Source organism: Anoplopoma fimbria, chromosome 16 (genome assembly GCF_027596085.1).
Source record: "Anoplopoma fimbria isolate UVic2021 breed Golden Eagle Sablefish chromosome 16, Afim_UVic_2022, whole genome shotgun sequence".
Lineage (NCBI taxonomy): Eukaryota > Metazoa > Chordata > Actinopteri > Perciformes > Anoplopomatidae > Anoplopoma > Anoplopoma fimbria.
In genome coordinates, this window is record NC_072464.1 from 20,609,610 (window position 1) to 20,626,513 (window position 16,904).

General features: G+C 38.7%; 2 protein-coding genes across 2 annotated transcripts; both read right to left on the reverse strand.

Annotated features, from left to right (window-relative positions):
- Window positions 1-164: 164 nt before the first annotated feature.
- On the reverse strand, window positions 165-11,020 carry efhc2 (EF-hand domain (C-terminal) containing 2). Its single transcript, XM_054615844.1, has 16 exons — window positions 10,939-11,020; window positions 9,734-9,777; window positions 9,006-9,194; window positions 8,563-8,713; window positions 8,146-8,369; window positions 7,763-8,014; window positions 6,858-6,962; window positions 6,267-6,405; window positions 5,164-5,329; window positions 4,622-4,761; window positions 3,940-4,136; window positions 3,613-3,746; window positions 3,096-3,290; window positions 2,025-2,117; window positions 1,633-1,732; window positions 165-302 (listed from the first exon to the last, which is right to left on the reverse strand). The coding sequence occupies exons 2-16, from the start codon at window positions 9,773-9,775 to the stop codon at window positions 165-167; spliced, it is 2,265 nt and encodes a 754-aa protein (XP_054471819.1). The 5' UTR covers window positions 9,776-9,777; window positions 10,939-11,020.
- Window positions 11,021-11,289: 269 nt separating this feature from the next.
- On the reverse strand, window positions 11,290-16,267 carry fundc1 (FUN14 domain containing 1). Its single transcript, XM_054615064.1, has 5 exons — window positions 16,181-16,267; window positions 13,690-13,843; window positions 12,830-12,905; window positions 12,607-12,735; window positions 11,290-12,261 (listed from the first exon to the last, which is right to left on the reverse strand). Exons 1-5 carry the CDS (start codon window positions 16,197-16,199, stop codon window positions 12,184-12,186), a joined length of 456 nt encoding a protein of 151 aa, XP_054471039.1. The 5' UTR covers window positions 16,200-16,267; the 3' UTR covers window positions 11,290-12,183.
- Window positions 16,268-16,904: the final 637 nt, after the last annotated feature.

Consider the following 16,904-nt stretch of genomic DNA (forward strand, 5'->3'; position numbering starts at 1 on the left):
ACGCTTGAGCAAAACATTACCGCCCCCCCCCACCTGTAGTCTTACACATCTCCATCATGGCACACAGTGAAAACACGGACGCTGGTTAGCCGACAGACCATGTTCTTTAATTTAGGAACAAACACTTTTCATGTTCGTGAGGCAGAATCACTCCCACCTTGTGCCTATGTTGTGGTGGTGGTGCAGGTGGTGGTTGGGTCCTCGTTGCTGGAGGGAAAGATGAATACATCCTTCAGAAGGGTAGAGTAGTTGACGTTTTTCACAGTAGCTCCATCGGCGCCAGATCTGGCCTTCACATCAAACTGGAGACGACAGGAATACACAAGTCACTGCACAACTCTGACTACATTTAAATATTGTGTGATTCAGTTTTGACAAAAAAAAACATTATTTCATTCTCCACTTTAGTTTTACAATTTGTTGCTCTCCTTTGTTATCGTTTCTCTTTGATGGATATCTCCTTTATTTGTCTTAATCATTTTTTTTTAATACAACTTGAAAAGCACCTTAAGGTGTCGGTGTATTACAAACGTGCTGATTAAATAACACAGCTATGCTAAAAGTTTTTAAATTTAGGGTTATCCTAAACCTCCATTAAACTGATTAAACTTCATACAAAGGAAAACAAAATAACAATACAGAACAAATGCAATTTAGCTATTTCTTTAGAGCAAGCTTTTTTGAATTGGTCCCAAGATTGTTAAATGTAATGAATAGAAAGAAAGACAATAATAGAGGTCAACAGAAAATTGGCAATACTAAACAGCATATGGATTGCAGCAAAGAGGGAGTAGCGAGTCAATCTGGGTCCATCAACATGACATTACTGTTGTTTAGTGGCCATTTAAAGTTTTAATTTTTTCTATTTTCGGGGGTAAACCTTAGAAGTTTGTAAGGAGGGCAAAGTCATTGAGCAGAGACTGAGAAACTAGTTCGGGCTGAAAACCTGGCGAGGCAAAGAGCAGCTGGAAACCGTCACAGAGGCAAATGGAGAATTAAGTAAGCACTGCATCGGCATACACACACACACACACACACACACACACACACACACACACACACACACACACACACACACACACACACACACACACACACACACACAGACTCAGTCCACTTTCATGCTGTGCATGCAGGCCTCCCTTTGTTGTCGTGCCATGGTGTATATCTCTCCTTCTCACCTGTTTCTGCTTAGCTTTGACTGTGGCAAAGCATGCTAAATCAGCATTACATAGGAAAGATACAAATGCAAGCGAGAAGAACAAAGGAGCTACTTCCTTCCTCCTTGACCACCTCTGTGTGTGTGTGTGTGTGTGTGTGTGTGTGTGTGTGTGTGTGTGTGTGTGTGTGTGTGTGTGTGTGTGTGTGTGTGTGTGTGTGTGTGTGTGTGTGTGTGTGTCTCTCCCTCTCTCTCAAGTCATCTTCTGTGCACAATAAATAGTCCTCCTGTCCATTTGTCCTATCCTTCCCACTCACTTGATTCGGCTCTTGGCTCACTTGTCCACTGAGTCATCCCAGGTAGGGACAAAATGTAGATTGATTTTCGGTTACAACTATTTAAAAATCTGTGCACACACTGAGAAAGCACTGACTGGGCTTTTCTGAATCACTTTCATCTAAAAAGTTTCTTACCTTTAACGTGTCGTCGGGCATTACTGGAGGAGCAGGGTGCTCTAACCAGTCAATGCCAGCCAGGAAGGCGTGGTAGTCGATCTCGTCCCCATCTGCAAACCTTCAGCAGAAATACATCCATATTCAGAAACAGGTGCATTCTATTTAGAGCTCCAACTTGATTTAAATGAAGCCGTATTGCTCTACTTCCAATCCATCATCTTTTAGTGGTATGACGTCTAAATGCTGATTCACAGATTTGTCAACCAAGCCAAGAACCATTTCTGGGCAAAGAACTGGACTTCACTTCACAATGAATTAATTACTTAAAAACATTCTGAAAAGTCAGAAGAACCTTGAAAAGTTCTACCCTGAACTCTGATTGGTGTTTGGTGTGATTGGTGGGCTCTTACTTGCTGAACAGACTTCCGAGCAGCTTCTCAGGCAGGGGGAGGTGGAAGGCCTTACAGACGGTCCTCGTCTCTTTGGTGGAGAGACGGCCGGTCCTGGAGACACAAAGAAAAGCAGAGACATCTGTATCAAACATATAGAAAAAAGGGCAAGTTGTGAAAGTAGGGGTTTGGACCATAGACTGTATATAAAGGATGACGTGGCTTCACTTTGGCACAGTGGGAGGAAGAGGAGAAACGTCACCCATCTATCTATACAATCACGATTTGGACCCGCATCTGGTCGCTTGTCTATTTGTAGTGGGTTGTTTGAATAAAGCTCCAAAATACACAAAATTAGGCTTTAATCTCACATAAGACCAGAGAAAATATGCTTTCAACAGCACATGAGTTGGCCCTTTTTTGTTTTTTTTAATAAGCTATCATTCCTATATAAATATATTATTTATTGAAAAATGTCTCAAACTGAAAATGAAAAAATGTGTATGTGTGTGTTTGCATGTGTGTGTTTGTGTGTGTGGGAAACAGAAGTTGCTTGTCCTCAAAGACCAGAGTTGTTGTCCACAGTGATGCCAGGCGGCCCACATGCCCATTCTTTTCATGCCATCTTCATTGCAGCAATGTTGATGAACAATTCGGCACTTACTGAGCGTGTCAACACAGCCACATGAACATACAAGTCAGCTTAACCTTGTGGCACTGTTCACCGTGCATTTTTCAGCTGACCTCACCCCAGTTAAAGGTCTACTACGTATGGATGGGTGGGTCTGTGGAGCGTACAGGCATTAAATATGTGAATCTACGCACAAATAAAGATTAAAGGCACAAAAACAGCAAGAGGCAGAGTACGTGTGTGCCATACAGGTCTTCAGGGTCCATCTGGTTCCAATGCTCCACTCTCACACTACTGGAACTAATCGTTGCTCTGAGATATGGGGCCACTGACTGCACGATTGATGTCTTGTTGTGACGCAGCCTGTGTGTGTGTGTGTGTTTATGCAAGAGAGTTTTGTCTTAGGATAAGATCTATGTGCGTGCATGTGTGTGTGTTTTTGTGTGTGTGTGACCGCCTACTTGTGTCGGTCGCGGTGTGTGAAGGCTCTGTCCATGTCAGAGAACTCTTCAAAGTGCTTCTTCTTGAGGAAGTCCTGGGCCACAGCCAGCATCAGGCCCACGTCCGCCTCTGGCTGCTCGCGCTCCGAGAAACTTCGGCCCAGAACCAGAACCTCGTGCTCCGTCAGTCCGCAGTCCAGGCCCATTAGCAGGCCCCTGTGGTGCATACAGGCTCATAAATATATTAACTAGTATGAATCACTTCCTCTCCTAATATTAACATCCTTTGAACTGGATATGTATCACCGCATATTATTTGTATTTCAGCAAGTATATCACTATTGCTAAGCTTCAAGCCACCTGTTTGTTTTGTTCTTTCTGGTTATACACAAGATCATTACCATTATATTGAATTACCCTTCATGATCAGATCTTACATATGTGTAGGTGGACTTGAATTGGAGTTATTGCGCCACCCACTTTATTACATATTACTGCAACTTGGGGTGCACTTCACAGATTGGCTGTATTACCGTACCTCAACGACTCATAGGAAATGGAGCCAGTGTTGCCGGGGTCACTGAGCGTCAGAAACGTCCTGATCTCACTCTGTTTCTCCTCCGGAACAGATCGTAGTTTGCTGAGGATGTTTCCCACGTTGGCTTTGGGGAACTTTAGACGGTTACACACAAACATTAAATGGGGAACAGCATTACGTAACACCGCGTAACGAAGGCTGTGTAATCATGTTAGCTCTGGCAACCTGCTCCAAAGACCACCACTGTTTGTAATAGCAAAACCTTTGATATAAAAACCCTACATAAACCACAGGAAAGCTACATCCCAGCTACAGTTCCCTCCTCACCTTCTCAGCGTGTTGCTTCATGTAGTTGAAGGTGTATTCATCCGCATCCAGAACCTGGAAGTGCTTACTGCTGAGGCAGATTGTTGCTCCGACGTACATATCCTGGGCTTTCAAGTACTCAGACAGCTCGCTCTTAAACAGCTCCTGGCCTGGCTTCTTCACACGGCCACGCTCCAGGAACTTACCACCGAGCACGCCTGGTGCACGATGTGTGAGAGAGGGAAGGAAGATGTTGAAACGTTACTCGTTTTATCAGTTTCACTGACAATCAACTTGACAAGTAACTTGGCCGTGGTCCACAGTTCTTCATGCTGGTTTTATACTTTTAAAATTGAATTCAAACCAAAATTGAATTTAAATCCCTACTCATACTGTTGCATCATGTTACATCTTGGCAGCGGTTGGATATCTCATTTTGGAGCCATGCTGAACAGTCCTTGAACCCTTGACATCCTATTCATCTTACCATAATGCTGTCAAATAGTGATTTACAATGATGGGAATATATCTCCATCCCTTTAAAAAAAGTAGGTCTATGAACTCAACGTCATCTGTTCCATCTGGTTGCAAAATATTATGGAAATGGAAACTGAAAAACCTGATGTTTAACATGACAGTCATAGATTTGTATCTCAGGTCCTAGGAGCAGTTGTTGTGCAGCTTTGGTCCTCAATGTTTTTACCTGAGTTCCTCTGTGGTTTTTCAAACACACAGATGGAGTCATCGCAGATAAAGAAGGAGATGATGAACACCCTCTCTCTGTCAACTGGGTCGGTGGTGACCATCTTGGCACGGAAATTCAGCACATTGGTGAGGTCGCAACTGTGGGGGGGGGGGGCATATACATAGCAGAGCTGAGGACTGCCTCTAACACACAGAGTCAAATACAATACAAAAAAAATACAAATGCAATACAATAGTTATAATAGTTTCTGTCTGTATATATAATATTTCAGTTACTGTGAATTCTTTACTGTTTTTTACTGTTTTTTACTGTTTTTTTTATTGCTCATTTGCTTATTTATAATACTTATTTTGATCTTGTTTTTTTTTTTACTATGTCTCTTGTTTGCACCATCCTCTATGCTGCTGTAATCCTGTAAATTTCCCCGCTGCGGGACTAATAAAGGATTATCTTATCTTATCTTATCTTATCTTATCTTATCTTATCAAAAACTATTCAGTGTGTAATTGAATTGTGAGTGTGATTTCAAATCTTCCAACCTGTCTTTATCCAAAAACCTTCGGAAGTCTTTCTGTGGGGGTTTGGGCACAAGGCCCTGGCATGAGCTCAGCGAGTCCTCCTCTGAGCCAAAACCGTTGTAGGGGGGCATACGCCTCTGGGGCTTAGGGACTGGGGGAACTTTGTACGCCACCGGGGTGAAGTCCTCTGAACCGCAGAAGGAGAAATAAAAGACATAACACTTTAAAAGAAGAAAGGAACCCAGGAGGAGAGCTGAAATGATCAGAGGGCAGCGGGTAATCCATCCATGCAGGAGCACAGCAGCCTGGGTCCGACTGTAACCCCGAGCTGACCTCTGACTGCTCCGAGTCAGACAGGACCCTCCATCACAGTGGCCTGTCACTGGGGGTTCTGCCTGGTTTACTACCGTGACTAATGCAGCAAGCCCCAAAAAGTTGCCCCGGGTGGCAGACACATGCAGGAGCAGCTTGGGTTTCTCCTGCTGGGGAAGCGGTGTGCCTCGTGTGGTCCCCAGTGCCTTTAACTGGGGAGGCATGGAGAAATACCAAATGCTGGAGGGCCGGAGTATCTGATGACAGGCGCACAGTGGCGCTGAACGCTGTAATTGGCTCTTTTTTTACATTTCCTTCTACCAAGGAGCCACCGAAAGAAACGCAACATTATATAGCCTGCTGCGTGAGCTCATTCAGATGTGCTAACTATACAGAAAAATATACTTCATCCTCTGAGCAAAAAGTCTGCCATTCGTCTGAGGAATCATTATTGTAGGACCTTAATAGCTCTTTCTGGTGTTTGCTGTTACTGCCCCTATGTGTTCAGATGAATGTATTGCAGGCTTTAGCAATCAATAACTGAAGATTAAATCCTTTCATTGGAAAAATAAAAAGCCGGTGTGAATGTACATATTATTCAATTTGATACACAAGATCGGGTTCTTGTTGCACAGACAAAACATATTACTATGAATCAATCTATCCTATTTGATTAATAATTTAGTCTATAAAACATCAAAAATGTGCCCTTTGAACCGGTGTTTTAAAAAGCGTAGCGTCCTATTTCACCTGAAGAAACAGTTCATATGTTTGACGCACTACAGAAAAATACAAATAATACTGTCGGTTACCGATGCCGTATTTGGAGCGGTAGTGTTCTTTGGTGTAGTCGTCACAGTCGGTGATGATCACTCTCCTGCCCCATACATTCACCTCCCCACCCACAGTCAGATCACAGTCCTTATAGAACTCATCCTGGAAAGCTCCTGTCTGCAAGAGAGAGAGAGAGAGAGAGAGAGAGAGAGAGAATGAGATGACAGAGAGACACTACCTTTTGAATGTAGCTAAAATTGTACATTTAGCAACGTTTAGACAAGTACATGAACCCGGTGGAGTCACACTGGCCACCGTTTAGTGTCATTCAGAAAAGTCGGGTGCTTCCACACACAAAAAAAACATTACTTTATGGATTCATGCTTTTTTGTACAGGTGCAGCAATTTGCTGACACAGAAAAGGCCCTTCCCTGAACTGGTAAAATATAACTTTATGCTTTAGTGTTAAGATTGACTTGATTAACTTGATACCATGTATGTACCGCAACCTCTTGGTTACACTACAGTCTCCCTCACTGCAGAGTCACTTTGTGAGTATTTAAGTGTCAAATCTAATATTACTTATTGTCATAGCAGCATGGTTGTAAAGTGGCTGAGGCGGGACATACTTTGAGGCTGTCCAGTATGTAGAGTTGATCCTGACTGGTGGAGGAGAAGACGTTGAGCACCGTGCGGTCCGTGATCTGTCCAGGCTGCTTCATATGGGTCGCATGCTGCAGAGAAATAACAAGCAACCACATGCAGGACAAGGCAGAAACTGTGGTTACACAAAACACACTGCCACAGTTCAAGATCTTCACAGAACTGAGCGATATTGCATGCAAATATTGATGTACACATCTGAGGAGAGCGATAGGAGGCCAAAGGATAGATAAAGAGAGAAGGGCAGACTAATAGAATAAAGAGACAGAGTAAAGAAGTGATCTGTCTTTAAGGACACGGTGGAATCCGATTGGACGGTGGATTTTGTTCAACCTTTAGGGCTGACATTTAATAAAAGGCATCGGAACAAACAAAATTACTGGACTGAAAAACACACTCACACACACACACACACACACATGATTGAGGCCTGGCTGTCTTTCAAGATGAATTAGGCTTCAGTCAGTAACTGGAGGAGAAAAGCCAAAATGCTTGAGGGAGTCTGGATGCTGCAGCAGTCCTGTCTGGGTGAAGGGAGGGATGGTGGGGAAAGATAACTATCTATATGTCAAACGTGCAAATGGACGTGGAAATTTAACAATTTAGATGCAGGAGACAAGCTGGAACACTTTTTTTTTTTTACATTCATGTTCTCCCTAAATGTTCCTTTCCTCCCCTTGACAGTTTAATTTATCTGACGTTTTCTGTCAAGCATGTTTCGCTCTATATTGTAGGACATTTTGCCATCTGTGTTTTTTCTTTATGTAGTCCTCGTCTACTCTCTCAGGCCAATAAAGCTGATTCTGATTCTGATTCTGATTCTGATCATGGCCCAGACACTTGATGAACAGATCCTATCGTGGTGCCTCACCTTGGGTAGTTTGCCACGGTGTAGGAATTTGGGCACGGTATCCCTCCCACAGTTTGGGGAGATAATCTCCAGGATCTCTACGGTGTCATCAGCCAGGTAGTAGTGCAGGACGAGCACCCGCGGGTCCCCGAACACGTTCTCTGTGTCGTCCCAGTAGCAGTTGAAGCGCAGGACTTTGCGGTCTTGGTCCAGGAACTGTTTGAGTGTGTCACGCCTCTCGTACGGCCGAAGTGGCTTCATACTTTTCTCAATCTGGACGAGGAAACCATGAGGTGAAAAAAAGAATCAATACATATCATCAAACATTCAAGAGAGAGTTTTTTGGTTCAGTATTTTTAAACATCTCCTCATCTTCTAGAGAAGACGAAGAACCTGATTCCTACCTCTTCACGGTGTTTGGTATAGGGGTCATCAGGTACAGTGGCAGGATTATTTAGGCGCACCCCAAGTTTTGAGAGAAAGTTCCTTGTGAAAGAGTCACAGTTGGTGACAGTGAACGCGCGTGAGTACAGCACCATCTGTTGGTTGATGTTGAAATGGAAAATGTTGTAGAACTGGTCATCATTTGGGGCAGGCAGTGGGATGCGTTGGCGATGAATAAGTGTTCCTGCAACAGGGAACAACAACACAGCAATGGTAAGGCACAGGTGTTAAATGACTCATCATATGTAAGTGCATTGTCTGTTTGCTCTGGGAAATGGTTCATTTGGCAAGTTTTGAATACATAAAAGGTATGTGAAGATTTTAACATTTCCATTTGCGCTACATTGACGAGACATTTCCTGTGATGTCACACACACCTTGAGGGATGCCGCTGTTCTTGTACTCTGGCTCCACCACCTGAACGGTATCATCTTCCAGGTAGAAGTAGATCTTACACTTCCTGATCCTGTATGTCTCATCTTGTGCCACGGGCACAGCTTCCTGGAAGAATGCTTCAAAACACAGAGCCTGGAGGAGCAAAAAGGGGCATTTTGTGAATGAGATTCATCAAATTATGGCTTCTAGCTACATAACTGATCATTGAGTTTTCAAGATTTCTTTAATGATGTAACGTAAATAAGCAAATGTAAGTTCAGGTGAAGCAATGAAGACATGCTTCACAAATGAGACATAATGAACAGTAGAGAACATTAGCTGTGCTGTACGCAACATATTAACTTTTAAAGTTAACGCTCCATTTAATTGTTATTGACAAAAATATGTGTGTGTATAACCGGGGAGGTAAAACTGATCAGTTCACCTGTTTGTCAAAGGCTATCCATGATGGTAAATCCCTGCCGTGTCCTTTGGGGTAGACAGAGTACTTTGGTTTAATCGTCTGGCCATATAACAGCTCTCCTCCGACGCCTGGCTTCTCGGATCCCGCCAGCATAGGGAATCCATTGGAGTAGTCGAAATGTTGGGATTTGTGGAATCTCTCCTTCCCCAGCTGCATTACAGAAAAGAGAAAGTGTCTTTACTCGGCTGTCAGCTTTAAAACAAATATTACATTACATTACATTACATTACAGTCATTTAGCAGACGCTTTTATCCAAAGAGACTTACAGGAAGTGTATTCAACATAGGTATTCAAGAGAACTACTAGTCACCAGAAGTCATAAGTGCATCTCCTTTCTTAAACAAGCATCTTAAAGCATAAACCAGAGCAAAAGTATGAAAAACATACTGTAATATGAGCCTCCTATGATATACAATCATTACATCAACTAATGACTTGTAATTATGATTAACTAATGATCTATCAACAGGTCAAGTGCACACAAAGCATGCATTTATGCAGAGTTGCCTGCAATAAAGTTTATTTGCATAATATTAGCCTTGAATTAAATATTTACATGCAAATTACACTTCAGATATTGCATTCATCAGTATGTCAATATTTTATTATTATTAAATAACAATAATTGAGAAAACAGAGAATGAACTAGAACTACATGTGTGAACTCTCCTGGATGCAGGAGCCTCACCTGTCTGTTGGGAGAGTTCCCCGGTAGGAATGGTAAAGGCATGTCTGTAATGTTAAAAACTTATTATTATTATTATTATTATTATTATTATTATTATTATCTTCTTCATCCAGCTGCACCGCTGTGGAGCTCCAACGCGCTGTTATTGCTTTCCATGGAAACGCTTTATTTAGGGGCGTCTCTTAGTAACGTGTGCACCAAATAAGAAAACATGTTTTTATTTTTTATTTTCATCTATCTTTATACCAGTGAGGGAATGTAATTAAGAACATTTACTAGAGTTCTGTAACGTTAATGCATTTAAAAAAAAATGTTTTGTAGTACTTTTTAACTGCACTACCTGTATTTGACCTGCAGGACCAGAAGTGTTTGGACACACCTCCTCATTCAATGGTTTTTCTTTATTTTTATTTTATATATATTTTTATTTTATATATATATACAGTAGCAGTCAGAAGTTTGGACACACCTCCTCATTCAATGGTTTTTCTTTATTTTTATTTTATATATATTTTTATTTTTTATATATATATATACAGTAGCAGTCAAAAGTTTGGACACACTTCTCATTCAATGGTTTTTCAAAAGTTAAAATAGTTAAAATAGTTGGGGTTTTTTCTGTCTGTAAATATAATATTTCAGTAATTGTTTTTTCTACTGTTTTTTTGTATTATTGCTTATTTATAATACTTGTTTTATTTTGTTTTTTTACTTTTTTTTTTTCTCTTGTGTGCACTTTACTCTATGCTGCTGTAAGCCTGCAAATTTCCCGCTGCGGGACTAATAAAGGATTATCTTATTTTATCTTTCTTTATTTTTATTTTATATATATTTTTATTTTATATATATATACAGCACCAGTCAAAAGTGTGGACACACCTTCTCATTCAACTACTCTGAAGAATGTAAAATATAAAACATATTCTGGTTTGTTGAGCATTTGTTTGTTTACCACATAATTCCATATGTGTTCCTTCATAGTTTGGATGTCTTCAATATTAATCTACAATGTAGAAAAAAATTAAAATAAAGAAAAACCATTGAATGAGAAGGTGTGTCCAAACTTTTGACTGGTACTGTAAATTACTAGTTACTTTGCAGGTACAGATTATAAATTCTGAATATAAACCAACAAATAAAAATAATGATATAATATTATAGGTTAAGCTACTCTGGAGTATATACAGTTATTAAAGTAACCTTACCTTTAACAGCTGCAATATTAAAGTAATGTGCACAATCCTGAAATAGAGTACTGCTTCTATATTTGTACTTTCACTTAAGAGAATGCATGGCTTTTACTTACATGGTTACCTACACTTTAACATTGCTATATTTACTTAAATAAAAGATGTGAATACTAATCCCACCCCTGCTGTAAACTAAAGAAGCATGTATACTTTCACTTTCTCTTTAATTATTGGCACAGAAATCCGTGGTTCACTGTAAGTGAAAGTAAAAGCTAAAACACTTAACATGCAATGACTCCAAAGGCCTCCAAGACTCAAGGTCAACAGTGGAAAGACATACTTTGTAAATCATTGTACATAAAAAATACATGAGAAAAATATTCAACTGATTTTGTCATTTTTATTTGTTCATCAAACTTACATTGTAGACATACCATAGCTTTCGGTACTTAAAGCGTCAATGTATTGCTACACAAAATACATTTTAAAAAGAGATGCAGGGGAAGCAGACATAACCCATCAAACAAGTGGCACCTCTGAAAAAGGCATAACAATCTCTTATCCATCAGCAACATGGTTGATTACAATGTCTGAAAATATAACACTGGCAGGGTTGATGTCCTAAGGACACCATCTGCCATGTGAAGGTGAATTTAAATCTACTTTCACTTAGCTGCATTATGTTTGGCTTCATTGTGTGCAACAAGGCAGCGATGACGATGCGCAACCTTTCATTGTTTGACAATGACAGTGTGGTAAAAATAAATAAATAAAAACATTCTGATAGCCTTTACACTTTTTGAAAAAATAATTTTGCATGATATGTATCATTATTTGGCCTGGAAAGAGGAGTATTTTAGGAGGGTCATTCAGGTCGGTGCAACAATTGTGGATCTTGAAGAAGGCCTGATTGCTGAAACATCATCTGAATAAAACAGAAATGCATATGTAGCGAGAGCGTGTTTTTTCATACTTTACTTCCAGGGATCAGCACCTCATTACAACCCCTTGGTGTGCGTTGATTTTCCAGAATTCTATCCAAGAAGTCCCACATTATAATAGACAGTACCTGTCACATGTACAGTATTTAAGTAGACAAAAGGATGTGCAGCTTGTGCAGAGACACAGAGCTACAAGCTAATCTTGAATAGGTTGCTTGCTGTCGAAATACTTTAAAACCTTCCAGCAATGATTTATGATGTTTCCCTAAAGTTTCTCACAACATCAAAAGGAGTACAGACTGTTCTTATTTGGCAGACCCTAAGACACCATGCCAAGCAGGAATCCTCCGACGAAACCACTTGTGACAACAATGTTTTTCTTCACAAACTCTGTGGACTGAAGAAGACAGAAAATATGTTGCAGGGAACAGTGAAGACAGCTAGATTTAGGAGAATACTGTGCAATATTGTTAAAACATTTTAAGCAAGAACCTGAAGTAAAGGAAGAATAAAAAAAACAGCATTTTTGTCTATCTTACTGCAAATGGTTCTGTTACTCATCATTTGAAGGGCCGAACAAACATTTTTCAATCTAATTAGCCACACTGATTAAACTATAAACTTGTTACTTGTTGTTTTATTTTATTCTTTACAGAAAATGATATATTCTTCAAGACTGATAATGAAGTTCTGACCTCCCTTTGTGTGACAATCAAAACAAAACCACACACAAATATCTTACCTTCTCAACAAACGTGTTTATCTCTGGGCCTGCTTGATTGGTGCCTTTCTTTAACTGCTTCTTGGCTTTGTTGACATCCTTCTCTACTCTCTTCCAGTCCACTTGGATATAGCCACTATTGTTAGCGATCTGGATGAGAACACAGATGAGAAGCAGATTCAACATAATGATTTCCTTTATTCTGTTGAAAGACTTAAACCCATATGTGTTTACGCAAGAATACCTGCAACAGAAGAAGACCTCCTCCTACAGATGTAGCAGCAACTTTTCCAACCTTCTGGAAGAGATATCCTGCACACCTGAAATGAATCGAGACAGAGCATGATGGTTAATCTAACATTAACAGACTTCACATGAATCATAAACATTCTGTATTAACCACATGCTCTTACTTATACTGTACATACATATCTATATGCAACTCCGCCCGTTTATATCCTGTTAACTATTTGTGGCGTTTTAGATACTGTATTTGTTTTGGATTGGCACCTTATTGTTTACTTAGACTTTTATGTGTGCGCTCTTTATATTTGCACTCTTCCCCATTTGCATTGCAACTGCTGCACAGCCATTTCCCTCTTATCTTAACCTGACCACCGTAATGTTTGCACGACAGTCAATGGCCCGACACTTTAAAGAACAACGAGCACATTGTTTAGTATGAAACAATAATAATTGGTTGTAAAAAGGGCATTTGTGTTTCTTAGTGTCAGTAGCTTGATAATGATTGTGTACTGTTTGTTCTCTCCATCCTGACAGAAGGATATTATTTTTTATTTTTGTAACGTAAATGGGGCGGCTGTGGCGTAGTGGAGAGCAAGGTAGTCCGTCCAATCAGAGGGTCGGTGGTTCGATACCCGGGTTCGGCAGTCGATGTAACCCCAAGTTGCTCCCGAAGGCTTGCCATCGGTGTGGACTGGATGTGAATGAATGTTAGTTAGAGTCTGATGGTCTCATCAGTGTGAATGGGTGAATGATGTGTAATATACTACTGACTGTAAGTCGCTTTGGATAAATGACTGTAATGTAATGTAGTGTAATGTAAATCGTGTTGGTGTGTCCACATTTGAGCAGCGTATTTACCATCCACTCACTCCCCCGATGGCTAACTGTGTGGCCACGGAGTACTTCTCCGCTAAGGGCCCTGAGTTTTTCCCGAAGACGCGGTTCCACCATCTCTGACGTTTGGCGTATTCCGTCAGATCCACGACCTTGTCGTAAATCTCCTCTTCCAGCTCTTATAACAAAAGAAATAAAGAACACACACAGAAAACATCATTTATGATTAATGAATGGATTTTATGCAACAGTGACTTGTTAAAAATAAATAAATAAATAAATAGCAGCATTGACATATTTAGTTTATTAGAGTTACAGTTGCTATAGTAACGAACTGCTAACCGTTCTCGTTTACGTCACAGGGGTTCTAACATGACCGCTGTTGCTAACGGTAACTCCGTTTTTGGCAATTGTCGTAAATCTCCTCTTCCAGCTCTTATAACAATTTTTTTTAATAAAAACACAGAAAACAGCATATATGAGCAAATAAGTGATTTTAAGTAATAGTGACTTGCTAAAAGCAGCATTGACATATTTAGTTTATTAGAGTTACACTTGCTACCAGCTTAACACAATTCGAACGCTGCGCTGCCATGGTAACAAACCGCTAACCGTTCTCGTTTACGTCACAGTCTTGAGTAAGTATTCTCACACTGTCAGACAGCCAAAGATACATATGGTCACAGCTAATTTCTATATTTTCTATTTATATATATATATATATATATATATATATATATATATATATATATATATATATATATATATATATATATATAGTTATATTTATAGTTATATATAGTTATATATATATATATAGTTCTGTATATGTGTATAGTTATATATATGTGTATATATATGTGTGTGTGTGCATATATTTGTGTATATATATATATATATTGTATTAAATGTATAATTGTAAACATACTGTACCAAACTACATTAGGATTATAAATCAATAGAAATTATATATAAAGTGTAAATATAGTACATCAAATTATAAAAATAGACATGTGTATATATATATGTATATATATGGATTGTATATTGTAAATTATAAAATATATAGTATTTATTTTATTTAAGTTGTATATGTATGGATTGTAAATATCAAATATAGTGTCATAAAGAAAATTGTATATAGATATATAAAAAGATGAGGAACACAGGAAGTTAATTTATTAAATATTTGTCCTTTTCTTTTTGTTTTGTATTTTTCACATGTTTAATTTGTATTTGAATGTCTGAAATAAATTCAATCAATAGTTCCAGTTGTATCTCAGTCTGGAGGGTTGCTGGTTCTAGTCCAGAGTGATGCAGTGTTAGAGTGGTTTGAGAGTTATAAGCTAAATGGATAAGATATTTACTTTTTGAGAAATAAAATGTTAATCTGAGTCCAGCAGAAACATTTCTGATAGTAGATATAATCAGTGGCAAGTTAAATGTCCTGTGTTAAAAAGTGTGTTTCTTGTATAACATAGAGGAAAAAAATCTGCCTACCACTTAAAATCAAACATGGAATATCAACTATGATGTTTTTAGTGTCATCCACTGAGCCATCACCGCTCAAATTTGCTACATGTTTGCATGAATTTTCCATAAGGTGTAATGCACTAGGCAGCGGGTTGACCCATTCAAGATGTGGCCGTCAGCCGACTGGAGCTCAACATTGCCGTGACGTATCTAGTGTTCTATATATATCTATGGTTCTAACATGACCGCTGTTGCTAACGGTAACTCCGTTTTTGGCAATTGTCGTAAATCTCCTCTTCCAGCTCTTATAACAAAAACATTTAATAAAAACACAGAAAACAGCATATATGAGCAAAGAATGGATTTTATGCAACAGTGACTTGCTAATTTTTTTTTTTTTAAAAAGACAGCGTTCACATATTTAGTTTATTAGAGTTACAGTTGCTATAGTAACGAACCGCTAACCGTTCTCGTTTACGTCACAGGGGTTCTAACATGACCGCTGTTGCTAACGGTAACTCCGTTTTTGGCAATTGTCGTAAATCTCCTCTTCCAGCTCTTATAACAAATTTTTTTTTTATATAAAAACACAGAAAAAAAATATATATATGAGCAAATAAGTGATTTTATGCAACAGTGACTTGCTTAAAAAAAAAAAAAAAAAAAAAAAAAAAAGCGGCGTTGACATATTTAGTTTATTGGGGTTACATTTCGAACGCTGCGCTGCCATGGTAACACACTGCTAACCGTTCTCGTTTACGTCACAGGGGCTCTAACGTGACCGCGGTTGCTAACGGTAACCCCGTAACTAGGTGAAGTTCTCGGGCCTGACGACCAGCTGCAGCCGCCCTGGTGCCGCCGCGGCCGAGAGAGAGAGAGAGAGAGAGATAGAGAGAGAGCGGCCGTTAGAGAGGCGTCAGCGGGAGGGAATGGTTGAATAAAGACACTTAAACCTTCACATGTACGACCACTCGAGGGTTTAATGCTCGCAGTGGACGTCGTCCTGGTCTAGATAGAGGCGTTAGTTTAAAGGCCTGCTTACCCTTGTCGCGGTTCGCCATTTTGGAGTGCTGTAGTGTCCTCAGATGAACCTGCTGCAGCAACAGCGCCCCCACTGGAGAGAGGCGGTATTACACCCGTCCACTGGAGAAACAGCGCCCCCACTGGAGAGCGGGGGTATGACACCCGTCCACTGGAGAAACAGCGCCCCCACTGGAGATATAATGACAAATGCCATATTAATGTAAATATTAATATAAATGTAAATATTAATATAAAGTAAATATTAATTAAATATATAAATATAATGTAAATATAAATGTAAATATTAAATAAATAAATGTAAATATAATATAATGTAAATATAATTATAAATATAATTGTAAATATTAATAAATATAATGTAAATATAAATGTAAATATTAATATAAATATGAATGTAAATATTAATGTAAATATAAATATAAATATTAATATAAATATTAATATAAATATAATATAAATGTAAATATAAATATAAATATAAATATAAATATTAATATAAATATAATGTAAATATAAATGTAAATATTAATAAATGTAAATATTAATGTAAATATTAATGTAAATATTAATATAAATATTAATATAAATATTAATGTAAATATAATATATAGAATATTAATGTAAATATAAATGTAAATATATGTAAATGTAAATATAATTATAAATTAATATAAATATATTAATATAAATATAAATATAAATGTAAATATAAATGTAAATAT